This window comes from Heloderma suspectum, chromosome 2, assembly GCF_057233095.1.
Source record: "Heloderma suspectum isolate Gila_16-S chromosome 2, 16-S_ref, whole genome shotgun sequence".
Taxonomy (NCBI): Eukaryota; Metazoa; Chordata; class Lepidosauria; order Squamata; family Helodermatidae; genus Heloderma; species Heloderma suspectum.
The window spans coordinates 212,210,426-212,237,959 of NC_139459.1; the positions used below are offsets into that span (position 1 = coordinate 212,210,426).

General features: G+C 44.0%; 1 protein-coding gene across 1 annotated transcript in view; it reads left to right on the forward strand.

The window, feature by feature from the left end:
• The first annotated feature begins 5,786 nt into the window (after positions 1 to 5,786).
• Positions 5,787 to 27,534, forward strand: part of AATK (apoptosis associated tyrosine kinase) — an 87,618-nt gene continuing 65,870 nt past the window's right edge. The window contains exon 1 of the mRNA XM_084837696.1: positions 5,787 to 5,874. Within this exon, the coding sequence (XP_084693822.1) occupies positions 5,787 to 5,874 (88 nt within the window). The remainder of the gene's footprint in view (positions 5,875 to 27,534) is intronic.

Genomic DNA, 27,534 nt, shown 5'->3' on the forward strand with positions numbered 1-27,534 from the left:
CAGCGACCAAATAAGGAACGCGAATGGCGGCTCCCTATGGGGGACGCCATTTGTGTATGCGCTTTTTTTTTTTTTTTTTTAAAGTCACCCGTGATAGGCTACGTGACGATTAACGTAGCCTATCACGGGGGAGTTTTTTTTTTTTTAACTTTTTATTTCGCGGCCAGGCGAGGCGCCTCCTCCCCGGCCTGAATTTCGGCCGGGTGAGGCAGGAAGCCTCCCCCCCGGCCTGAACTTCGCGGGGAGAGCAGCGAAGCGCCTCCCCCCCCCAATCGCGAAAAGCTGCGAGACCAGGTAAGTGACTTTCGTGCACCCCTACTTGTGGCCCAGTCTCAGAATGTTAACTGAGGATCTGAGCCCTCATTTTCTGTACCAGTGGTTTGCTTTGAATGATGGCCTGTAATACAGCTGGTGGGCATCTGGCCCTACAGCTCAACTCTGATGCCAAAATGCTACCCCAGTCAAAAGAGGACAGGGGGCAAGGCATAACAATGTATAATCCATGGAACCTGCCAGCATGGGCAGCACCTCTACAGGCATTCCAATTTCCTTCCAGCTAGTGCAAGAGAAGACCCTGCCCCCCCTCCACTTGCCTACACCAGACACTGGTCACTACTGCCTTGCAAATAGATTCAGATGCAATCACATCCTTATATGATTGGTGATACTCTGAGGCTGCAATCTTACACATGCTCACCTAATCCATGTTGAACTTAGTTTACTTCTGAGTAGACATGCTTAGGATTGCGCTGTTAAAGTGTGCAGCCACTTGCATTTCCTGCCCATTAGCACCACGGCCATTTTGTTCACTGATTTGGTTTGCACAATATGCTCTGGCATGTCGTGACTTACATCCGTGGCCTGTTCTAGGGTTATGTGAGGGTTGTTTAGCCTCGCATAAACTCCACTGGCCAAGTTTGCATAGCATGACAACTCACAGTCGGGGGTTGACTATTCAGGATGGTGCCCACAGATGCCGCTGCTCATTGTGACTTAAATAAACCACGATGAGCCACAACATGTTGTGTGAACAGCCCCAGTGTCTCCACTCTCTTGTAAAACTGACAAGGTTGAAGGAATGCTGTGTCAATTTGGGGAGTGCTTTCCTTCACCCTCTCCCAAGGAGAACTGCATAAGATGTATGAAGAAATGTATGAAAAATGCTACTTGTGAAGGTTGTATGTAGATGAAGTAGTATTGGCAGTAGTAAAAATTTACTTAGCATGGAATCATAGAATAGTAGGATTGGAAGGGGCCTACAAGGCCATCGAGTCCACAGTGCAGGAATCCAAGTCAGAGCATCCCTGACAGATGGCTGTCCAGCCTCATCTTGAATGCCCTACTGTGCATCAGGTGCTAAGCATAGTGGACATAGGGTGGATATCTATGAGTGGCAAGTTTATTCAGTGGGAAGTACAGCTAAATAGTTAAGGTGAGACAGACATTCTCTTGACTTGTGAAAATTATTTCTTAACTATGAATATCTTTTAGACCAACCTAAGGCTGTGGTGGCTTAGTGGTTAAGACACTGAACTGCAGACCGGAAGGTCGGCGACAGCAGTTTGAGACCCGAGTGCTGCGTGATGGAGTGAGCTCCCGCCTTCAGTCCCAGCTCCTGCCAACCTAGCAGTTCGAAAGCAAGAAATTGCAAGTAGATAAATAGGTACCACTTTGGCGGGAAAGGTAACAGCGTTCCGTGCACCTCGGTGTTCAGTCATGCCAGCCACATGACCATGGAAGTGTCTTCGGACAGCGCTGGCTCTTCGGCTTAGAAACGGGGATGAGCACCGCACCCTAGAGTCGGACACGACTGGTTGGGGCCACCTTTACCTTTTTAAGGCCTAAATGGGGGACACGGTAGAAAGCTTGAAACCTGATAGCTGGTTTGATTAGTTTCTTGTAGTTCATGCTACCCATTTTAAGTTGTTTATGTTTCATTGTAACAAGGTTGTTTGAAGAATGTGTCCCCCTACCCATGTTGTTAAAGTGTATGCTTCTTAATGGGTTCCACAATGTACTGAGACCGGAGAGAGAGGCTGTGCCTTAAGCTGCAGTTTAAGCACTAAACTAGGTATGGGAACAGTGGGTGTGCAGGGTGGGGGGATGTCCTGGTGGAAGTTGATCCTTAGAAAAGGAGTTTCTCAATGGGCAATGGGGTACATAAAAAGAGAGCACCATGCAGGAGAGGGGAGAGAAAAATTAAGCATATAATCATGCTATTTGTATAAGGGGTAGGAACAGAGGAAGTTGTATACTTTAAAACCATTATTCTGTTCATTTTTGCACAACTTATTTGATCTCATTGTCTTATGTTTTGACTCCTTCTGCAGTGTGTGGCTAAGCTCCATTCAAATGAGTCATCAGAGCTAATTTTTTCTATATGCACCATTCAGCAGCACATTCATTCTCTACTTCTGGTGGCACACGCTGGTCCAGGTTGTGTAAGCTGATCTGTGGGAGTGCAGGAGTTTGGTTGGGCCTGCCTCTCCTTTTCTTCCCTGCCGCTTCTTTTGCCGTATGTGAATACTACATCTTGTCTGAACCGTACTGCTTTAACACTCTCCCGCAGCAGTCCCTGATTGGTGGGGTTTGCAGAGATGCCGGGGAAGTGTCTGTGTGCGTGCGTGCGTGTGTATGCGTGCATGTGAGTGTGTGTGCCATTTTTGAATATAATTTAAAATATTTCTTGGCCTCCTCTCCCAAGGCGGTGTACAACAATAAAACTCACATAATAAAAACCGATACAGTATCGTGTGTATGCGTGCATGTGAGTGCGTGTGCCATTTTTGAATATAATTTAAAATATTTCTTGGCCTCCTCTCCCAAGGCGGTGTACAACAATAAAACTCACATAATAAAAACCGATACAGTAATACAAACAGTAAAAACAGTAAAAGCATCAAACATCCTAAAAAACAACAAACATCAGCATAAAAACATAACCTACCACATAGAATTGCAGCTACAACCCGGTCCAATAAAAACATAATCAGGGAAAGGCTGGAGTAAAGTAGTAGGTTTTCAGGGCCTTCATAAAAGCCTGTAATGATGATGCCTGGTGGACTCCTAACACAATTTATACCAGAGATGTGGAGCCAATGTGGAAAAGTCCCTGTCTTGTGTAGTTGCCCAACTCACTGCCCTCACAGGTGGGTAAATGAGAAGAACCTCTCTTGCTGATCTTAAAGTGTAGGATGGCTGATAGGGGTGAAGGCGGTCCTTCAAGAAATTTTGTCCCCAAATGTTTTCTCTGTTGTGTGCTTTCTTCTGGGCTAAGCAAATCTAGCAGGTGCCTGTTTTGCCACTGTAGCGGTGGCATATCTCCGCCCCCAGCATTATTATGGTGTATAGCAGGGGTGCAGAACCTTGGATGTGGGAGCTCCAGGGTTCCATAGAACCCCGGCCTTCACCCCCTTTACCCCACCCATAGATCATTTGGTGGTATCCTGGCTTTTGTGCAGTTTTCCTCCAATCTAAAAGGTTGAAAGGCTTTTCTGAGGCTTAGTTTCTGGCAATAAGAGCTTTATGTTAAAATAGGCTGGTCTCTCTCATTTTTTTTTTTGTATTTTGGGCCTGTCCCTTTTGCCTTTGACCCCATCCACCACTGGAATGTGGCCCCCGAGATGGAATATGGCCCCCGAGATGAAAGAGCTTCTGCACTCCTGGTACATAGGATAATTTGCCCCAGCCACCTTACACATTTCCTACACAGAAAGCACTTCTGTATAGCAAAAATGCATGTAACCCACCTCACAAGTGATATCACATGTGACGATCTCACAGGTGTCTATTTCACTCCACAAAGAAAGAGCAGAGTAGCTTTTACTGGCACTGAAATACATGAAATGTGTGATCGCTATACATGACAATCTGTCCAGATTTTTCCTGCCTGACAAGAAAATGTTTACGTAAGAAAATCCGTAAGTGGTTACATTAGATGGATTCAGACTGTACACCATGTGTATATGCAGTCTACCTTGTCATGTCCGGGGAAATGGCTTCATGAGTCTCTCATGGCCTGTACCTGGAAACTGTGGTTGGCTGGGGCTCTTAGATGCATGTACAATGTGTCAAAGCCTCTGGTAACCCTCACATAAAGGTAGTGCGTGTTTGTGTTGCTACATCAAACATGATGCAGGGACCACAATGCAGTACTCAAATTGTTGTGGGGGCGGGGGGGGCAGCCCCATTAGCTACTGTTATTAGAAGAATATTGGGGAGGGCATGATTTGGATAAAATTTGAGGGTGGGTGGAGGGCTAGCCAGTGGCTGGGCTTGTGCCTTTCATAAAGGTTCCCCCAACCTTTCCCTCCATAATTTGATCACTGCGTGAGAGCCAGGAATACAGGCATGAGCGTGCACTTGTGCCAGAGGGCACTGTTTACTGAGTACAACCTTTAACTCTAGCTCTAAAATTCGCAGTGGGTTTTCCTCCCGCCGCCCCCCTTGCTTACCCAAGCAGTCCTAGTCGGGGGGGGGGGGAGTGTGCGCGAGCGAGAGCGCGAGCGCGCGAGCCTCCCTGGAAGCTATGCCCGACCGAGGGGGCTTGGTACAGAAGGTGTGTATTTATGCAGGCAGGCAAGAATGCTGCGGCTGCCCCCAAGCGCGCAAGTCTCCGCGAGTGCGCGCCTACGGGCGCGTCTGGTGGGACGTTCTACCTTGCACGGATGTGACCGGGAAGCGGGTGTGCGCGAGAGAGGGCTGCTGCTGCCCGCCTGCGTGGATCGGGCAGTGTGCGCGCGCAGCCCGGCCGGCTCGAGCGAAGGGCGTGTGCAGCGCGCGCGCGCGCGCGAGCTCACCCGGGTCACACTTGGCTACACGTGCAGCGACGCCCCTTCTTCGCCCTTGCGCGCGCCAAGCCGTGCCACCTGGGCGAGCGCTGGTGCGCCCTCTTCTCCCCCGCCCCCCGCCCGCTCCTTTCTTGCTGCTCACTGCAGTGTTGGGGGGAGGGCAGATCTGGAGCAAGATGGCGTTGCTGTTGCAGCTTCTCCCAGGGTCAGCACTGGAACAGCTCCTTCGCTTGCAGTCCCAGTAGCGCTGGCGGGTGGCTGCGGCTCTGGAGTTCTGCAGCCTCCTCTCCTGCCCTGGCAGCGTTGCTGCCTCCAGTAATTCCCCCCCACCGCTCCAGCCTCTCTAGAGGCTCTTGTTTTGGTGCAAAGCTTCCCCCCTGTGTGGCGGGCGGGCGGGCGGGGGGGGGTGTGAGTGTGTGACTACATTTCTCTCTCTCTTTTTTTTTTTTGCAAGACACTCGCTAGGCTGAATCCATTCTTTGGAAGACGGCACCAACTCAGGTGCAATTTCGTTTTGCCGGCAGCTGCTTTTACATTTTGGGGTTTGTTTGTTTTTTTAAGTGTTTTAATTTTGCATTTGCAGTCCCCAGTGCTAGGGTGGTCGCAAACCAAAATCAAAGCAACTCTCTGATGCTACCTTGCAACTGTGGCAGTTGCAACCCCAGCCCGCTTCATCTTCCCATGGAGGATGAGGATGTAATCTGCTAAAAAAACAAAACACAACAAATACCTGAAGGAGACGCATCGGGATAATAACATGGAGGAAGAGGAGGAGCTGCAGTGCTGAATTCCCTGGCTGTGCTATCAAGAGGAAAGGAGATGGTGATTTTTAATGTGGCACCGGTGCAACTTCTGGAGTTGTGAGAGCTTTTACCTCCCCCACCCCCATCCCTCCACCTCACCTGCCTAGTCCCTGCCGCCTCTGTCATTTATTTTTGACCCACTGCTCTCGTCTCTGTACCCCCCACAACCCCTCCCCCACTTTTCTGCTTTGCCATGGGAATGGTAGCAAATCTCTTGGCTATTGTCATGTCGGCTTCATTTTTCAACCCCAGCTTTGCCTTCAGTTCGCACTTCGACCCCGGTAAGTTGATTTATTTCTGTAGGTTTGGGGCAAAAAGAGTAATGGTTTCTCAATTTTTCACTTTACAAAATTGCTCCCCCTCCCCCTTCTAATTTCCTCTTGGGATCTGATTTTCCTCCCCTTGCCTCCCAGCTCAGCTACCAAGGAGGAGTTTTATTTTGGAGCATGTTGTTCTTTCCTCTTGCAGGCAGTTACCCCTTTACCTGCCCCCATCCTCGCCCCAACCCTTGCTGCACTTCTTGCATTGTTTAACCCTTTGCTGAACCTGATCCAATTTATCAGGCCGTTGGTGTTAAGTTAAGGCAAGCAAACACACACACACACCTACCTCACATACTGTTTTTGTCTTGGGTAGTGATTTTAGAAAGACTCCAAAGGAACAGATCCTTTCTGCGAAGTTACATCACCATTTATTAGCTATTCCACCCTTCCCACCACCCTTTTGGAAATTGGGGGTATGTGAAAAGGATTCTTGGGCATTTTTTACATAATTAGACACTTCAACACAATTCTTCCTAGTGTATGTGACTTCCTCTGAGGCATACCTTGCATGCAAACAGGGTATTTACAGTGGCCACTCTTTAAATGTGGTTTGTTTTGAGTAAGAGGCCATGAGCATATTGGTTCTGGTTCTCCTGCCTGGAAAGTTGCCTTGAATTGCAAAGGGATGGAATTGTGTAATGGTTTATAACCCAAGTCTTAGGACTTCACTCTGCATTCTTGAGAGAGAGGGCTGCTTTGGGTGAAGTCAAGCAAAAGAGTGTAGGGTAGTTATCCAACTTACCCTGCCCTTTCTCTGTGATGGGTGTCAGTCTGAATTAACTTCACTTTTCTGGAGGTGATTGATTTTCCCCTATTCAGCCATAAACCTTTTGGATGAGTAATTGCTAGCCCTTGATTTGTGGAGGGGCAGCATATTGTCTCTGCAAAGGCAGAATTGTAGTATCCCAGAGAGACTTGCATCTTCTAGTGACAGGTTTCACTGCTTTTTCCCATCAGAGAACCTGAAAGGTAGAAACCTAACTTCTGTGTTGGCATCCTAATTTGTTCCTGTAATGATTTTACATCCATTGTTCGTACTGGTGCCTTTTGCTTTTATTGTCAAAATAGTTTCTAGTTCCTGTGGTTCCCGCTCCCCTTCATAAAACTGTCACTTCATTTCTTTCTACTGGTTTGTGTATCCATGGCCCTTTTCTTCAAGATGTTCGAAAATTGACTCAGTGGGCTGTGGATGAAATATGAATTTGTCTTTGATCCCTCCAAATGTCACTTTTATGCTCTCCACTGGAATTGTCACATGAAAACAAACTACTGTGTTCTGCCCTGATAAGATTTTGGCAAAATTTCGGGATTCCACTGCAGTTGCATCTGGCAGGCCTGGAGTGATGTCTTGGGCTCAGTTATGGGTCGAGATTTCTCTAAAGGCATTTATCTGATGAAAAATATGTGTCGAAAAGAGGGAAACACAAACCAAACAGTTCTCATTAAATACATATATTTGGTTTCCCTTGGATGCTTTGGTGCTTCTCTTCGCTTTATACAATCTTCAGCAAAGATTGGTGAAAAGCTAATTAGCTGAATTACAGTTTTAGCATATGAGAACTCATAAATCCATCATGCAGGCCTTTGGGAAATATGTGTTAAATAAGTAGCTTTTTTTGTGCTGCTTTTGTGTTAAATCTGTAGTACATGCCCTAAATAAAGATAGGTCTATTTTCTTACTTATGTGTGTTACTGTTGCGTGCATGGCCTGACCTTGCATTCCACCAATCTGGCCACAGACTGAGCTTGATAAACAGAGGAGATATGAATACTTTTTTGTTCTCATCTCCCATGAATCTGTATGTAAGGATTACCTGGATTTTCCTGTTGACAACATCCCTTTCCTAAAGGGTGCTGAGATATGCAAAGGAATGTACACTTGAGAAAAAAATCATATTATGCCTCTATGGGATTAGCTATTGCTGCGCAAGAAAAAGATACTGGCATACTTTGTGCATAGCATCCTGAAAACATCAGCTCAGTGTGTGCAGCCACTAAAACAGCAAACATTCTTTTGACAGGAGAAGAATAAGAAATATACAAAAAGGATCAGAATGTCTTTATATTAATCACTTGATGTGATGTGTGTTTACTTCTTTAATAATACATGAAACTCTGGGTACTTGCCTTAAAACATAAATAGTGGAACTAGAAAGGGTATGGATAATAGCTACAGATATTACATGGAGCATCTTCTAGATGAGGAAGGCCAAAAAAAGGAATGTTTTTATCTTGGAAGAACGATGTGGAAGATGTATACAATATGAAGTGTGAGTCGAAGAGAGTAGGAAACAATCGTTTGTTTTTACATAATGGTGGAACATAACAGAACTCGAAAAAGTTAACCCAGAACATCTTTTTAAAAGCCCTACAAAAATAGTTCCATATTAGAGCTGTGCAGCTCTCTGCCACCACAAATGGTAAATGGCCAAGCTGAGCCTGCATGGACACTACTGTGCCCATTGATTTCACATTGGCCGTGCACCAACGTGGAGTTGACCTGCATGATCAGCAGTGTGTCTGGGGTTGGTTGTAACATCATTTTTGTACTAATTGCAGCTGTGCCATGGAATCTGTATCACAGTGCTGGTGCAATCACTTTGTTGACTTATTCATAGTTGCGTGAATCTTGTTGTCCTAGGTCATCCCATGCTACACCTTTATTGATTTTAGGGGCGTACGATGTAAGTGTACGGAACAGAATACTGGTGGAGTGGATCTCCTCAGTGAAATTCCCCATGGGAAAATATGGTGGTTGAGTTACGCTCATAAGCATCTTACCAACTGCCATATTTTGACTTGAAAAGATACTTTCTTAGCAATCAAGTTGGCTAGTGTAGGCTTCCGCACCCTGGTGCCCTCCAGATGTGTTGGACTACAGCTACTGTCCTCCCCAGCCAGCCCAGCTGTGACTCTATGTATATGGTTTGGATCCCTTGCTTGAGTCATCTGGAGTTTGCTCTGTGATGTGTCAGCATTCTTTAGCACGGTGTGTTATGATTTGATTAACTGATCTGGGGGCAGCGGGGAGAATTGCTTGGTGTATGGATGGTCCTCCCTTGTGGAAAGAGGATTGAACTAGGTGGCTTCTTAGAGTCAGAGCTCTGAAGCAGAGTCCTTTCAGTGTGTAGTAATATTAATCTATTATTGATCTGTTTCTCATTAGTGGTACAGCAATGGGGTGCAGTGGGGGAAGCAAAGAGCCTTGTTGCTCATGCTTGCAGCTGTTTCGCTAGAAATCCTCCCTGCTTGCTCCACTGAGATTATTTCTTATAAAGGGCTGCAGCTGGAAGATAGGGACGTGCCTAAGGTGATCCAGTGGGTTCATAGCTGAGAATAGATTAGGGGACTTCCTGGCTCATAGCTCACACTGTTACCCAGCTGTTAGACAGCAGAAGACTCTCAAACTAATGAAGCGTAGCCATACAAACAGATTTTTGGTCAGAGAGTGAAGGAATTAATAATTGCTTAAGATGTTTACAGCCACCAACCAGCTAGAGATTGGGAGTGGGTTCACAACCCCCCCCCCATTGTTTGTTTCCCTTTGCCTTATGGTAGAGACCCACATGGAAGCCTGACATGTGGTCCAATTCTAGGTCAGCACAAGTTTACCAGGCCTCAGAAAATATAGCCTAAATGATGTCACATGAAAAAGAACAGGAACCATTTCGTTCTATCTCAGAGTGATTGAAACGAATCCCCCCAGGGGAAGGTGGGGATGGATGTGTGAATCTAGTCCAGAAATGGGTGGCAATAAATGGTGTATTCTGTTGGTGATGCATTAAAACTTCTGGTTGGTACTGAAGGTAGTACACTGTGCTGTGTGCACTGGTTTGTTACCATATGGTTGGTAGGTCTTATTTTCTCACAAGTCCTTCAGTTAGGGCTCACACCAGGGATGCACAATGTTGGGCACCTGCTGAGACCCGTGGCCCAATAAAGGCTCCACTGTCAACCTTTCTTTCCATTCTGTAAGCAGTTACAGGAGCAGCCTCGGCTCGCATTGGTTTCTCCCACCGTGGAGCCATATCAGTTGGGCTCCACAGGGAGAGGAAAAGTGGATGGGCAACAGTGAGGAGGAGGTGGGACTGCTCGGGGAGATGGGGCTCACTGAAGGCATCTTGTCCATGTGTCCTCCAAAACCTAGGGTTGGTGCTGGTTCCAGTCTTTGCAGATGCAGAGAGAAATGTTGCTGATTTATGATGGGTCTGAAGCAGGACCAATGTCTGCTAAGGGCCAGGGGTGCTGGTTGGGAGAGGGATCTGCAATAGTCTGCGGATCCTGAGCAGGAAAGAACCTCCTTGGCTGCCTATGAGCATTTATCGAATATGCTTTGGTAAAGAAATAGCTGCTTCTCGAACCCTGCTGGTTTGGATGGAGCTGCTGCTGATACACTTCTCATTGGTGATACAGCAGTGGGAGCACAGAAGGAAGACTTTCTGCCAGCACGGGAGCTGCCTCCCTAAGATTCCACCTTCTTTCCCCTCTGAGTTGATAAGATTTTAAAACCGCCCTTTATCCAACTGCGTACAAAGCATCAAACCAATCTTCTGATTAATCTGGAGCCAACAGGTAGATGCACACATTCAGTGCACCCATTCTACTTCCAGTGAGGTATGCAGGCATGCCCAAGAGCTGAATGCTAAACTCCTGCTTCGCAGCAGGAATAGTGATTGGTGGATCTACAAATATTCAGCGACAGAGAGCAAAACCAGCCCAGCAGAGAGGAGGGGAAGCGAGACAGTAAAAGAGGAGAAGGCAGGTGTCTAATTGACACAGGTCACATAGCACATTGAACATCGGAAACTGCGTTATACTGTATCAGCCTTTCAGGCCTTCTAGCTGAGCAATGTTATCTTCCCTGACTGGCAGAGGATTTCCAAGATTTCAGGCTGAAGTTTGTCTTTTAGGGGGAGAAGATGCAGCTTGAAACTGGGGCTCCGCCACTCCCCCAAAGCATGTGTTCTGTCACTGAGATTTGGTCCTTTTCATAGGAATTCTAGGTAAGGAAAGATAGAGAGATAATTTGTCTCCTTTGGGTTCAGGTTCTTTTGGGCCCAAGCTGGGGTATGCTAAGGTCCACATCCATGAGGACCTACCTTTCTTTCAGTTATTTCATTACGTTAAAGTGAATGATACTTGTATGTGTGATGACTGGGTTTGTCCCAGTGGAAAGCATAGGTTGTGAGCCTTAGCATCATAGGACCTCATAGGACCTCCTCTTCTGTGAGGGTTTCTCATCCAGGGACCACAAGACCTCAAGGTGTGCCTGTGTGATGCCCCCCAGAATATTCATCTTCCTGGTTTGTTGGAATTCCTTTCAGCCATTCTGTTTACATGGATTGAGCTTCAGTATATTTATGCTCATGTAGTCCATTTCGGGCACCTAGGAAGGGAGCCAGCTACTTCCCCTAGGTCAGACAAGACGGAGTAGGACTGGGTGCCATCTGTAGCTCCTGATTATTGCATTCTGCAGCATCATGTAGATATTAAAATGCATACTAGACAAAACTGAACCTTGTGGAACATTACAGGACAAATCCCATGGGGGGAATAGTCTGCCGGCCATACTATGTAGTGTCTACCTGTGGAGTAGGAGGAATAGAATCACCTGTAACACTTCCAACCCCTAATCCATGCAGGCAATCCAGAAGGGTACCATGACCAACAATATGAAAGGCTCCTGAGAGATCCAGGAGAATGAATATGGTCATATTCCCCATGTCCTGTTCCCAATGCACATCTCTTATCAGAGTGATCAACACAGTTTAAGTCCTCATAACCAGTCCAAAACCAGACTGAAAATTTGTGTTGTCCAAGATGACTGGAGTTGGGCTGTCATAAAATCACCTTCCATAAAAATGTCAAATAGTAGACTGGTCTATGACTTGTGAGATGAAAGATGAATCTGATTATGGTATTTTTAATCATTGCCTCCTTTAACAAGGCAGGAAAAATCCCCTGTAGCAGTGAGGTATTCATTACCAATGTAAGCAAACAGATGGCTGTCATGATGGATGTGTGCTCAAAAGAAAAGAAAAAAATCAGCATGCACAGAATAGTATTTTTCCAGTTCTCTTAGCAGGCTCAGGGGCTGTCACTTGCATTCCATAGGGCCTTGTTTCAGTGAGCTTACAGTCTTACCTGGCAGTTGCTCCTGATGTCACTCTCCCTGAATGCTTGACTCCAGAAATGCCTGTGATTTCATGAGGCAGTGACCCCCATTTCAACCCCCTCCCTGGCACAGAATTTTTGGACAGAAATACTGAATGTACCCTGAAGGTTAGGTTAGGCTCAGACTAACCTACCTTGATTTATAAGCATGCAAACATACACTTCATTTTACTTATATAGATTTGATATGGCTATGGGAGAGGGGAGTTTGCCCCACGTTTTTCAGACCCAATTGCTATCATAGTATCTGAAATTAAAGGGCTTGTTGGTTGCCAGAAGTGTTTTTCAGTTTTACTACCCCCACTATCATCATCATCATTATTCATAATAATAAAACTGTGGTCAGTCCTCAGTATTCCAGGATAAAAGGAGAGTAACTCAGCCTTCCGCAACCTGGTGCCCTCCAGATGTTTTGAACTACAACTCTCATGATTCCTGAGCATTGCCATGCTGGCTGGGGCTGATGGGAGTTGAAGTCCAAAACGTCTGGTGGGCACCAAGTTGGGGAAGTCTGCCTTACATTAATATTGTTAACAGTTATAATAATTCATTGCAATATTTTAAAAAGCTCATTTTGTTGTTTTACAATAATGGTTAATTAACTTGCTCTTTAATTAGCATAAGTATGAACTTGTTGATGATTAAAGTATTTTTGTTTTTCTAATAACAATGAAAATATTCACAACAGTAAAATATAGTTTTAATAAATATAATGCTTTAAACAGGAAATCCTAAAAACACTTGACCATTATTTGACAATATTTGACAGGTTTTTTAACCAAATTTGGTCAATTAACCATTTCTCTTTCAGTTGGTGCAATGATCAGCCCTGGTAAACTTTGTTTGCTCTGCCAGTCCTCCAATTACCTCTGTGTCTACTTGTGCTCTTCATTGGAGAGCTTCAGCTATTGGGCGGTATAGAAATAAATAAATAGATAGATAGATAGATAGATAGATAGGATGGCCATAAGCTGAGTTCGGAGGCTTATGGCCATCCTGACAGGATTGTGCCCTAAGCCAAACATGATAGACAGAACAAGCTTGAAAAGGACTGGAAGAAAGCATCCATCCATCCATCCATCCATCCATCTATCTATCTATCTATCTATCTATCTAGGAAAACAGTAAGGGGAACACACTGAATAACATCTACCTTGGTGTAAATGCCTGGTAGATTTCTGGAACAAATCATAAAACCATCAGCTTGTGAAGACTTGTGGCTTCACCACACCAGGCTTTTTATCCCGTAATGTTATTTTACTTTTGTTTCTGGATTCTTTGCTTTTGTTATAATGCCATTGTTTCTAGATTCTTTGAGGGATTAAGATTGGCTCCATTTATTTATTTATTTATTTATAATCTATTTATTTTCATTTCATTTCTATACTGCCCAATAGCCGAAGCTCTCTGGGCAGTTCACAAAAATTAAAACCAAAAAGCACAGGATAAAACAATATAAAATATAAAAACATTAAAACCACAGCATAACAATACAACCAGAATAAAACCTAGGAGCAATGCAGAGATTTAAAATACAGATTTAAAACACCAAAGCTAAAAGACTAGTCTAGGAAGCTAAAATGTTAAAATGCCTGGGAGAATAAAAGGTCTTCACCTGGCACTGGAAGGAATACAACGTACGTGCCAGGCGAACCTCTCTAGGGGGCTCATTCCACAGCCGGGGTGCCACAGCAGAAAAGGCCCTCTTCTTGGTAGCCACCCACCTCATTTCCTTTGGCAGGGGCTCATGGAGAAGGACTGCTGAGGATGATCTTAGAGTCCGGGCAGGCACTCCTTTATGAGTGGACAGATGCTTTGAATTGGGGAATTCTGTTCTTGGCAAGTTCTATATGTTTCATTTTACAGCCACTAGATGACGCTGTGGTTAGAGTGGAACTGTGCAATTTCACACAGCCAATATATTGGATTAATGTTCCTTATCTGGTTATCTCCAATCTTTTAAAAAGTGGGATAAAGGTCAGAAAATGCAGGAGATGTCCTGGAGGTTGACAATGTCATGTAAAGGACCTGCAAGCATCTATCAAGTGACCAATCCCAAGCATGTAATAAAAGCCTTGTATAGAAATGCTCTCAGTGCAAAAACATGGGAGGAAAGGAAAAAAAGCAAATGTGGATCTGCTAAGAACAAGTCTGCTAATCCAAATTTTGTGGGACAGACCTGGTTTTTATGACCTTTTCCATTCCTACAACAGATATTTTCTTCTATGCCAGGATAGTAAAATTTTTGACAGAGATTAATATCAAAATGTTTGTGACAGAGAGCTGTAGGACAAATGGATCTTTGCCATATGTATTTTTGGGTTCATGGCTCTCTGATGACATAAATTGAGCTCCATCCCTCTGGGAGGGACTGTGGCTCAGTGGCAGAATGCATGCTTTCCATGCAAAAGGCCCCGGATTCAGTCCTTGGCCTCCCCAACTAAAATGGGATCAGGTAGCAGGTAATGTCAAAGACCTCTGTTTGAAACCTTGGAGGTTTGCTGCCAGTCAAAGTAAACAATATTTGGCTAGATGGATAAATAGTTTGACATGATTATAAGGCAGCTTCCCATGTCTCTTCCCCCACTCCCTCGCAACTGTTTTCTATTAATGTTACTTGCCTTTATAGGGTAGTGTTCCCTTTTAGACAGAGAGCACCTCCAGCCTCTCACAGCTCCGCCTTCATCCCACAGCCTTGGCCGCTGCTTGGCATGATCGGGATAGTAGGTGATATTTGCTCAAGAAAGGGATTGATAGCAGAGCTGCATGGGAGCAGTTTTCATGCACAGAGGGAGAAAGAGTCCTCTGCCTCTCAATGTGGGAGCGCATTCATATGGCCAAAATTGGCCTTAGATTGGATGGACATGGATGTCATCCATTAAGCAATTTAGTTCCTATGTTTGCACATTAACTGTGTGCCAAAAACACAACATGTTGGTAATCACATGTTTGACGTTGTCATATTTTTGAAAGTACCTGCCCAACTATCAGCTGCTTATCATCCTGCAGCATGTTTGCTGCATAACTGTAAGTATAGACTGCATAAAACCAGTTCTGGGGTAGTTCTGCATTGGGCTATTCGTTATCAGCTTTTGCCATAGGGAAACTATAAGTGATATTGACATTGGCAATCATTTATTTATTGCATTTATATCCCACCTTTCTCTCATGATGGAACTCACAGTGGCATACATAGATTTCTCAGACAGTCTCCTGACCAAACTTAGCCCTGCTTGGTTTGGGCAAGGTTGCTGCATGGTGCGCATCAGACTAGAAGGACTCTGCACGATCTTACGTCTATGCACGCACGCACCAAGAGCTAGTATCCTCCCCCTTCTACATGAGAGCAACTTTCCTAAGCAATGAGAGGAACAACATTTGATGTGTTGACAGCAATGGGACTCACTCATGGTTGTTCTTGTTTGCTCATGTGGCACAGAGTGGTAGGCGGCAGTATTGCAACCGAAACTCTCCCCACGACCTGAGTTCGATCCCAGCGGAAGCCGGGTCTCAGGTAGCCGGCTCAGGTCGACTCAGCCTTCCATCCTTCCGAGGTCGGTAAAATGAGTACCCAGCTTGCTGTGGGAAAGGCAGTCACGACTGGGGAGGACAATGGCAAACCACCCCGCTATAGTCTGCCATGAAAATGCCAGCACAAGCGGCATCCCTCTAGGAGTCAGCAACCTTTCCTTTCCCAGTATCTTAAAGCTCAGCATCCAGCTTGGCTTAGGGCTCTATAAATAGCTTTCTTTGGTCACTGCTTCCTTGTTCTCCTAGAGGGAGACAGCAGTTGGAACATTAGGGCATCAGTAAGGCATTGATTAAGTCAGGAAAGGTTTGGAGAAATGTGGCTGATATGTGGCAGGTAGCTGCTATGACTACATCGACCGTTTACCTTAAATAGGCACATCACAGGCAGGGCTTAAATATGGGCCAGAAATAGTTGACAGTGCTTGTGTAGCAGGACAGAATGTGTTCTCCATGCAATAAAGTTTTCCTGTCTATACAATTGTCACAGGTTGGATGGATGGTTGTGGGAAGAAGGGGCAGAGATGCTCACGATACCGTTCCCTCTCCTAATGGGGGAGAAATGCATTGCAAACCCTGACGTTAATTCACCAGAAATGGCTCCTTTCTTTTAAAAGCACAGTTTGAAAGACCTGTTCATGCTGAGTTTTTATAGCTGCAGGTACTAAACAAAGACTGAAATATTGATTGTGTTGGAAGAATGTGAGCTATGTGTCTTGAGTGTCAGGATGCAAAAATATATTCTCTTATTGTAATACTGGTGGGAGAAAGCTTGAGAACCTGTGTTGGAATCTTCCCAGTGCAAGCATGTTAAAGAGAGGAACGGATTCATAGTTATGATCAGTTTGTATGGATGTTTTAATGTCCTTTTGTACTCACCATCATGTTGGTGAAAGAGCATGGATTTTCCCTGACCTTTTCAGTGCATGGCCAAGGCTGGAATGGGGATTCTAATCTGCATTAGTGATGGTGATCATGGAACTGAGGGCAGTTGTTGGTTCTGTACAGCATTAGAGACCACATAGCCATGCCATGTTCACATGAAGAACTGCTTCAGTTTAACAAATTATTAATATGTTTTACTCTGACCCTGTATAAATTTTCTTGAAATGAAGTCTCATTGATTTCAGTGGAACTAACCTAGGCTTTCAGCCATCATCTTCCTCTTGTTATCATTGAGGTTGCATTCAAATGAACAAAGGAAAGCAGCATTAGGTATTCCTGCAAGGGTTATTCAGAAGGGTTACTTTGTTGAATTCATGTGCTGTTTATTTACAGCAGTGTGCTATGATCAATTTTAGAGGTCATATCTGCTGATTCCGCTGTTTTCCAGACAAGGAAAAACTCTCTCTCTCTCGCTCTCTCTCGCTCTCTCTCTCTCTCTCGTAAAACAGAGGGACCCTTAGAAGGGGTGGAAATATTATTCACATGAACAACAGTTCAAGAGATGGGATACCATCACAAGATGGCTCCCCTGGTTTGCACAAACAGCCTAGATCACTTGCAAAGTCTCAGTTACTTGGTCTGGTGGATGACTATTCTGCCATCATCGTCAAACCTTTTATTTGCACCCCGATGATGTGGGAGATCTGGTTAAGTGTGCAGCGTGTGGCACTTACTTGAGCTGGACAAATCCAGGTCTCTTTATGATTCACAGCCCTTTAGCTACCCAGGTATGCATAATGCTTTATTCAAAAGCAAGAAACGGTCTATTGATACCAAATAAAATAAGAATGCATGACAGCCAATACCCTAACCCTTGAACAAATCTCTAGTCCTCATAAAAGATAAAAACAGTTGGGGGCATGTTTAATTTAATGTACAGTGTCAGCAAAATCAGTTTTCTCTGTAGAAAAACAAAGCCCCTATCACATAGCCAGTGAGATAATCCCAAGGATATATGTCTCTCTATTGCGACTGAGAACCCATCACAGCTTGCTGGTGTACTTGCCAAGTCTTTTGTGGAAATTCCCATTCTCCATATTCCAACTGCACTCTCTCGTAAGACAGTTGAAGTTAGACACAAGGAACAATCCTGTAAAAGTTAAGCCCTTTTAAGTCTCATTGATTTCAATGGGAAAGTTAAGCACAGATTCAAATATCTCTCACCTAAATGAACAGGATTTAAAAGTGTTTAGCTTCAGCTGGATTGTGTCTCAAATATTAACAACACCCATTTTTGCTGCCTCCCTGGATCTCCATATCAGTATTGAATACTGAGAGTTATGTCTGTCTGGACAACTGTTTCATCAATAAAGAAAATAATATTGTTGCATGACACCTTCTTTGTTGTTATTCATCACTGCTACTTGTGGTAGAAAGTTGACTCATAAATGTTAAATCAGAGTAGTAGCCATATTTGTCTGGAACAGCAAACACACAAAAGTGTCTTGGGGGACATCTTAAAGATTTAACACATCTACTGTGGAATGGAGCCCAGGTGATCAGCTGCATGAAGTATTATCCTAAGTTGGGAGACTGTTATAAACACCCAGATGTTATAAAATTCAAGGTCTTTCTGGCAGCAGATTTAGATTAGATTAATAAAGGAGAATGGTACCTGAAATATGTAAACGTCTTCAGGGAATGTCAAACATTATTTTTCAGCAAACAGAAAAACTGGTTTAGCATCTCAAAGGCACAATAGCAGCTTGTGTTCAAAACGGAGAGCTCCAAGAGGGATTAAAACAATATACAGTGCTATACCTGTCACAGAAACACATCCTTCTTCAAAGAGAAATCCATAGTACTGCTATGTACTCATTTTAACTCTGCTCTGTGAGAGGTTAAAAAGTGTTAACATTTTGATAAAACAAAATAATTATAAGAATAAGAGTGAAAGGCAGCAGTGATATGTATTAGTTTTAAAGAAACCCTCTTTAAAACGAAATGCATATGTTTTACTATTTATTCAAGAGAATGCTATCAGGGTATGTCTGTCTGCCTTAGACAGCATTATATTTATTTCATTTATTGGTTACACTTCTTCTTTGTGCTCTCTGTGACTCACATGATATCTTGCGTTTTCCTCCAAGGAGCCCAAGACAGCATACATAATTCTCCTCTTCATTTATCATCACAACAACCCTTTGAGGTAGGTTAGGCAGAGAGCATTACTCTTCCTTTGCTAGGAAGCAGAGCAGAAGAGTGTTCTGAGTAACCTTTCCTTTGCTACCTTTCAGGAGTGATGCTAGGTACCTATGGGCACAGACCATAGGACACAAAACTGCACAAATTTGCATATGGTAATTTAAATATGCAAATATATGTGCATAATTAGTAATAATTACTATAATTTGAATTTTATACAAGGCAAGCTAATTAACCTCTTACTTGCTTTCAGGACAGAACTGTGCAGTGTCAGAAATTGTGCTTGCTTACAACTTATCTTCCATGAACCCACACATTTCCTTGGTCTTTCAGTCCTAAATCCAAATGGGGAGGATGAAGTTCCTGGGACCAGCAAAGAGCTGTATGGCACTGTAAACATTTACAGAGAAATTGCAAACTGACTATCATGACATTGAAAGGAGGAGGTGCTGGAGCATACCTCCTCAGATATAGGTTTTTATTATGACACAGCCAAGTTGTTTTGGCTCCTGAGGCAGAAAATCCTACAAGTGCCTCTCCCCTTCCCTGGTAATGAAAATAAAATAATAATAAATTAAATAATGAATAATTTGCTGCTTTTTCATTATGCTCCAAATCAGCTGTCTGAAGCAGCTGCCTCAGGCTCTAAAGTAAGTGTGTGTGTGTGTGTGTGTGTGTGTGTATGTTTTAAAGGGATCTTGTCTCCTAAGGATATCCCTACTTGTAAAAAAGTATGTGTGGATAGGGGAGAGGAGGACATTTGATTTAAGGAAAAAACCTCGGGCAGAACAATTCAAGGGAGGCAGCAGGAGGGGAAGCAAGTGTGGGCAAAAAGCCAGCTGGTCCAGGGGGATCAGATGCAACAGACATCATCAGGGTTTCTATACGTTTATTTCAGCAAGTGCCATTTTTCTCCAGTTACATGAAAAGCAACATCTTTCAAAATAATTTTCTGTAAAGTGGGCTCCAGTCCATGAAAGCTTATTATGCCACAGTAACTTTGTGAGTCTTTAAGGTACCACAAGGCATTGTGGCTTTTGAACACACAAGAGCAAGAAGCCTTACCTTCTTCCCATATGTATAGTGGGAAAGTAGGGAGAGAGAATAAATAATGAGCAGACTGTGGAAGGAAAGGTGGCAGTCTCCTTTCTAGGTTAAAAGGCTGATGCCTTCATGCTAGACTCCCTGTTAGCCTGCTAAGGGAGTGAGTTCTAAGGTCTCCTAGTAACTGTAAGGTCATTGAGCTCAGGGGGAAGAAGCGGGCTTGTATTAAGGTAGTTCATAGAAATTGGGGCACCTCTAAAGATCCAGGGCACAGCTCAAAAGATTTGGGGCCCATACCTGGGCGGGCTTATTTTTAACACTGCCCATGCTGTACATACATTTCCTCATCAGGAAAAAAATGGGGAGTGTACTTCTGTAAGTAAAAAAAATATTTGGACAGTGCTGTGAAATGGCATATGCTCTTGTGAACATAGCTTGAGAAATATCAAGCTTAAGAAAGACTGTTGCTTTATCCTGACCAATCAATTTTATATAGCAAATATCCTATCTCACATTACAGCAAAATCACCTAATGCAGGCTTCCCTGATCTGGTGCCCTCCAGATCTGTTGGATGGCAAATCCCATCATTCCCAGCCAGCATAGATGTGCCATGCTGTCTGGGAATGATGGGAGTTGCAGTCAAAAACATCTGGAGGGCACCAGATCAGGAAAGGCTGACCTAATGTTTCTGAAGAAAGGACAAAAGTGGGGAGGGGGTACTCAGGAACGCCCTCTCTGAAAGCCTCTCCAAATCCTATTATCAGTAAACTGTCTTCAGTTCCAAATGAGATTTTGTGTGACTTCAAACCTATAGTTGCCATAGGAAAGTTTGGCATTGGATATACATGTACCTCCCTACAAATACCTGGAAAAAAACTTGCAGTGTCATAGTAGTAGAGTTGGAAAAAATGGAAATGTGGGAGGATGCTTTGCAACTTGGGTCATAATTTCTCTCATTCATTGTATACAGTAACCCCTCCCTCCCCAGGGCAAACTAGGACAGGTGTTTGCAAGTCTGTTGCCCTCCTCTGGACTCCATGTGTACCAGGTCTTTTCTAATGTTATCAGGGTGGGACAGGAGATGCTGACAGCACTGAGAAAGGGCCAAGCAGAGGTGGCAGTGCTACCCTGCCCATCTCATCATGTATACAACATGGGTTGGATCTAGATTTAAACTGGCTCAATTGTGTTGGTGGAAGTGGACTTCCCTATTCACGATGCAGTTTGGTTCATAGACTTTTGCAAGTACAAGAAATTAAGAAGTAGTGCAGGTCCCAAAAATACAGGGCAGATTTCTAAAGCAGTGCTGATGAGCACACATTCTGCTCAGGATTTCCAAAGAGGAGCACTAGGTAAGCGGGAACAGGGTTGCGTCGGAAACATCTCTCTTTAAAATATCTCTCTTTAAAAGTTAGTGAAATTGTGAAGACTTATGATGGGATTTAGGTTTTGTAAAGAAGGAGAAAGGAGATGGGGTGCAGGTAGAAAATGTCTTGTGGCATCAGTCATCAAAGTTGCATCAAAGGATGGGCCATAGAGTGGTTGGCAGGACAAAGGTTTCTTTGCTTTTGGGCAGTTTGCTGCTGCAGTGCTGAGAATGGTATGCTTTGCAAGCACTGCACTGCAGCAGCAAAAGACTGGTTCTTCTTAACTGTTCATGGCCTTAGAGCTTAAGGTAGTGATTGATTAAAAAGGAAAGAAAGAAGAAATCTATATAGTGGTGCCTGTTTATGTGGGTGTTTTTTAGTTTTCTTGTTTCTGCCCTTGCTGCTCTCAATACCCTTTTGCTCTCTTCTCCCTCTTTCCTCTGCCTGGCATGGGTGATTACATTTTGGATGATGACAATACAAATTCCTGTCAAAGCAAATTAAGATAAATTAATACACGAGGTTTGAAATGGCTCAGATCTCTGGAATTGTTCAGAGTGCAAATTATGAGTCATGCAATCCTGCCTTTCGCTGGCTATTCAGGATGCAATGAGCTGAAAAGCCCTGGGTGCTGGAGTGAGTTAAGCTCTCTGCATTTCACAGACCTTGATGCTGCGTTTATGGAGAAGGCCTTCGGATGTGTGACGGTTGCACACATCCCTTGCTGATTGTGAAAGGGAGTGATTTTAAGTGTTGGGTGTACATCCTACTTCAATTAAAATGTAAAGACTGAAAAGGTATCTCCTACAGTTGCATTCATGCACCTCCCACCAAACTTTACCTGGCTTAACCATGGAATAAGCATTGCACACTACTGAATACATGTTCGCAAAAAATATATATATATATAATAGTGAGCAGACTTTCCACACATTATTTTATAAGAGATTTTATAGGTGTTTTATAGATTCAGAATTGGGGCAGATGCTAAAAATCCTGAAGGTCATTGGACCCCCTGATGAAGTTAATAACTGTCATGTTTCCAACATTCACATTAGTTTAATTTGTAACTATGGGATTTTTATGACCCATAATATTACAAACTGCAGAAATGAGGAAAGTATGTGACCGACAGCAAATAACTTCACTAAAATACACCTGCATGGCTGAAGCAATGAGGAAAGATTCTTCTTTCTCTTTGCTTTGTCCTGATTACAGCATAGTTATTGTCTACTTTGTCTGGTGTAAACAATTCTGCTGGAATTATAGCAATTAATTAACACTGTGGAATATCTCTGGGTTAGTGTTTAGTATTCCCTGGCATTCAGCTTCTTTATGATATGTAAAGAATAAAGAGTCTAGTGGCACCTCAAAGACTAACAGATCTATTGTGTTTTTAAGGTTATGTGGACTAGAGCACACTTTGTCACATGCATGAAGTGTTATTCCTGGTTATGTGCATGGGCACAACGGTACCAAAAGTTTATGAAATGCAAGGGCATCTGTAGGACGGTGACATCTTAAATGTATACAAGCTAAGAACAGAATGATCCATTTACAACAGCAGTCATTGTGATAATGCATCTGATGACGTGGACAGTGTCCATGAAAGCTTATGCCAGAATAAATGTGTTAGTCGTTAAGGTGCCACAAGACTCTTTGTTGTTTTTGCTGCAACCCCTCCTATGCACCACGGCAGTACAATGACAGATGCAAAGTGGGTGCTTTACATAGTTGTGTAGAAGAACAAATTTCAGAAGTTGCTACTTTTCTCACCCCTGCATGGCAAACTGCACCAACTGAAATTCCCACTTCTGCGCAGGTAGTAAATATATAGGGATCCAGACTGCCTTCTGCCTCTGACCATGCACAGCAGCTGTTAACAACAGTTCCAGCTGCTGTTAGGGTCCTTGGTCATTGACGTTTTTTGATAGTAGTTAACAGCAGTGGTGACAATCTAGCAGTGTTTGAACTTTTCCTAAGCAGTCATGTATAGGGTAGCCTTAAATTGAAATTTACTTTTTCAGTTCAGGAATTTTCCTCTCTCAAATCACTTGTCTAGTCCAAGTTTAGTCCAAGTTTTCTTTCAAGACCTTCTTCCCCAAGTCACAAGAGTCTTGCATGTTATGAGTCGCTCCCTCCCCAGTTAGTTGGGATAGTTGTAAAATCTGTTTGGTTTCCAGAAGAACATTCTCATCTCTTGAAGAGGGGATTCCTCAAATAAATTTCTCCCATCCTAAGTGGGCACATTTGGTTGTGGTGACTGCTGCTGCAGCAGCAAAAAATAAAAGAAGTCTTGAAAACAACCTAAGTTTGCTCTTAGTAAACTTCTGTAGCAGTTTGCTGCTGAATTTCGGTGGCAAACCTCCAATTTTTTTTACCCCATTTTGGAGTGCTATGGGGGGAGAGGGGCTGTACTGGGGTGGTGGGGGACACATGTGGCCCAAGGCCCATGTGTTGCCCACTCTTGACCTGGAGGAACCCAAGAAGGCTCTGCAGACCAGATGGGGCGGAGGCTCTGTGTCCCTGCTGTGTAGCCACATGCATCATTCAAATGTTTTTGCTGTTGTTCTGAAGTTTAATTCATTATCCAGATATACTGCTAGTCCTTAGTATTGTGACTTTGTGAGACTATTTCTATCCAGACAACACACTTTCTCTTGTTAACTACAAAAGTTGTGGATTCTATTAATGTTTATTTTCCCTACTTCTCAAATGGCAAAATGTAGGATACATATGGGAATAGCAGCTTGCAGCTCTCTAGTGTTGGGTATATTTACAATTTTGTGTGTACAAATCTAAGGCATTTATACTTTTGAGGCTGCAGTCCTATGCACCTTGGAGTAAGCTCCACTAAACAGAGTGGGCCTTGCTACTGAGTAAACACGAACAGGATTGCTCTATAAATTTAATGAATATGCCAAATATTCGTTTTATATGCTAGGTTATAAATAATACATTTTGTATTGTTAAAGCAGTCAACTGTGTTCAAGTTTGATAAGAGAGTAAGTATTGCATTTTTTCTAATTTCCTTCCAACATTTCAGTTTTTAAAAATGGGGGTAACATTTTTTTCAGGACTTCAAAATTTCTGGAAATTTTACATCCCTAGAAAAATGTAACATGGCACATTTATAGTTTGTCTGTAGGTAATGATGGGTAAAAAAATCCCAGCTCCCAGAATTGTTAATTTGGGGGGTGTATGGAAGAGGGGGAAAAATGTCCCATAAAATTTAGGAACGTTCTTATACTTCAACATATTTCTTTTTTTTTAATTTAAAAAGTAGAAAGTTTGAAGAAATATATAAGAGATTCACTACATTTCACATTGGAGGGCTTTTCAGTAAATATTCTGGGAGTAGATTTTTTATTGTCCTGCATAAAAATGCTACAAATGTTTCCCAAAAGAAAGCACACAAGTGAATATGTACAAGGGTACAGCTTGGCGGGATATGTGCAGGGCAATCCTATGCACTGCAAGCCCTGGATGCAGGAGATCTCAGGTTTGAATCCAGAGTTCAAACCCACATTTTCCCTACTTCTCAAATGGCAAAACATAGGATACATATGGGAATAGCAGCTTGTAGCTCTCTAGCATTGGGTATAGTTACAATTTTGCTTGTACCCCCATAGGTAAATCCTATCAAGTTCAATGGGACTTACTCCCAGATAAGTATGTATAGGACTGCAGCTGGGCCAAGCAATCCTATGCTCCAGTTATGTGGGGAATGGCATGAGATGCCCCCCACTGGGATGCTGGTGGAACAGCCACTATATCCTGTACATGCTCAGCCTAGGAAGGGAGAGGAAAACATACAATTAAAACCCCCTGAAAATGGCACAAATATAGCTGCACACCCCTAGCATTTATAGGACCACCTCCAGTGCTCACCAGTCAGGGACTATGCTAGTGACAACATCCACAGATGAAAGGTTCAAGCCACACTTGTTAATGTGGACATGCCCCCAGGATTCCTCCTTGCATCACCACACGCACCATCACCACCACCACCACACTGCCCCCACTCTATAAGCTCCTATGCCAATACCAGCCCCAGAACTGTGAGTCCCAGACATCCCTGTAGGCAGGGGTTTTAGTCGCCTTATGCTTCTCACAAGCAGCCTTTCTGAGAACAACACAGCAAGGGAAGGAAGAAGAGGCCACACAACATAGCACCCACATGGATTTGTGGCAGAAGACATCCTGGTCATTGCTAGTGGTCAGGAGGAGGGCCTCCCTTGTAGTCTGCCTGAGCCTGGATGTGGGGTGGATCTTGTATCTGTTGGAGAGTGGCCTGTGGAGAGCAAGGGGAGACACAGAGAGAGTAAGGAGCAAAAATTAGCAGCTGGAGCACATAATCCTTGAACCTGCATGCACAATCGATGTTTGTGGGCAAGTGAGGGAGAAGAGGGAGTGCTGCTGCCTGAGTGCTCACCCACTGTTCATGCCTTAGTGTGCACCCCTCCCCTCCTCCACAGAGGGAGGTGGATAGTGCAGCAACTGTGATCATACCCCCCCCACACACACCACTTTGACCTTATTGGTTGAGTGGAACCCCGTGTGTGTGTGCGTCCGTGTGTGCGCATGCGTGCACGTGCATGCTTGCAGAGTTCTTGTTCTGCTCCATGTATCTGGCCCTGCAAAGCAGAACTGCTCGTGAGCATTTGGCCAGCAGTGGTGTTGGCTGGTGTGGAGTACCTAGCCTTTTCCAACGGAGAGCTTCCCTGCATGTGGGGGTGAGGGCTTCCCCTGTATGGGATACACTGCTCCTTGCTCTTGTTGGGGTGGGGGGAGAAGAGTATTGCAGCAATGAAGCTTCAGACAAGACACAGTTTTCACATATAGCAAGGGTGGCAGAGGAAAGACACGGGAGACATTTGCAGTAGTTAAACTTTGTGGCATGCATATCACTTCTTTTGCTTACCTGTGTGGGATACTCTGCCCTTGCACCCCAACTTCTTGGTGTTTGTGTCCGGAGTCTCAAGGCAAGGTACCTGTAGAGCTGCTAGGAAGAGAAGTGTTGAGCAATTTGCTCAAATTCCCACGTGTGCTCTGGGGACAGGGTGTTTTGTGCAAAGTGTCCTTTCTTTATTGTTCCTTGCACCAGAGCTCTCCCTTGTATGCTCTAAGTTTGTATGACCTGAGGCCAGAGGGATTCAGCTCCATGCCACATGCCATCTGTGTTATGGTCTCCCTATCTGGGGTTTGTATACTGGTGCTGGTATGCTGTGATTGGGTGTAGTTTGTGCCATATCCTATACTTTGTTGTGGGGTAGGGGAGCTATTTTAAAAGTTATTTCTCCCTTTCATTGGGTTGTAAGGTGAATTCCTTGCATCAAGTCTGGTGCTGGTGTAAAGTTGTGCTGTTAATGAGAGCATGGTCTGAGTGAGTGTAGGGTACACCATGTATGCCCCTCCCCCGGGCAGCCCCTGTTCCACCAAAGTTCAACAACTTTGCCCCGTTTTAGCTGTTCCACTGGTGTATTTCCGCTGTCTCCGTGACTTCAGTAGCACAGTGTCCCACCTGCATATCTGAGGTGTTGCGCCAGTAGCACATCTGGTGTGGTGCTGGCATAACAGGTCTTCCCATAAAGCTGATTGGTGGGAGATTCAAGACAGACAAAAGGCAGGACTTCTTCACAGAGTGCATTAACTGTGGAATTCGCTACCACAGGAAGTAGTGATGGCCACCACTTTGGATGACTTTAGAAGGGAATTGGATAAGTTCATGGAGGATAAGGCTGTCAATGGCTACTAGTCATAATGGCTATATGCTACCTCTAGGATCTGAAGCAGCGTGCCTCTCAATACCAGTTGTTGGGGAAACTATGGTGGAGAGGGCTGTTGCCCACATGTCATGCTTGTGGTGGGCTTCCCGGAGGCATCTGGTTGGCCATTTGGGGAAACAGGATGCAAGACTAGATAGTCCTTTAGTATGATCCTGCATGGCTGTTCTTATGCCTTCCACCATATCCTATAGCTTCTCAGCTGGCATAACTTGAGTATAGGATTGCATCCTCAGTTTTCAAAGCTGTGCCTTTTGTGCACATTAGTGGGAAGCTTCTCGTTGAGGGCCACACCAGGAATATATCCGTGGTTCATTTGTACATTTTGCATTGTTTGCCATTAGCATAAATTGAGTACTTCTTTTCTGTAAGTGGGGTAAATACCCAAATCACAGCTAGCTGGGTACGTATTGCATGCATATGGGTCTTAATCTGGAATTCTCAGTCTCAAATTGTGAGGAACCTAGTATTTTAGGAATACTTTAAAGATTAGGGAAACAATGGGATCCAGAAAATCTCTCCCATAACTTTGCAAAAAACCTAGTTTTGAATCTCAAAAATTAATAAAATACAAATTAAATTAAATTAAACAAACATACTTTACAATTCCAGCAAAATCAGCATCATG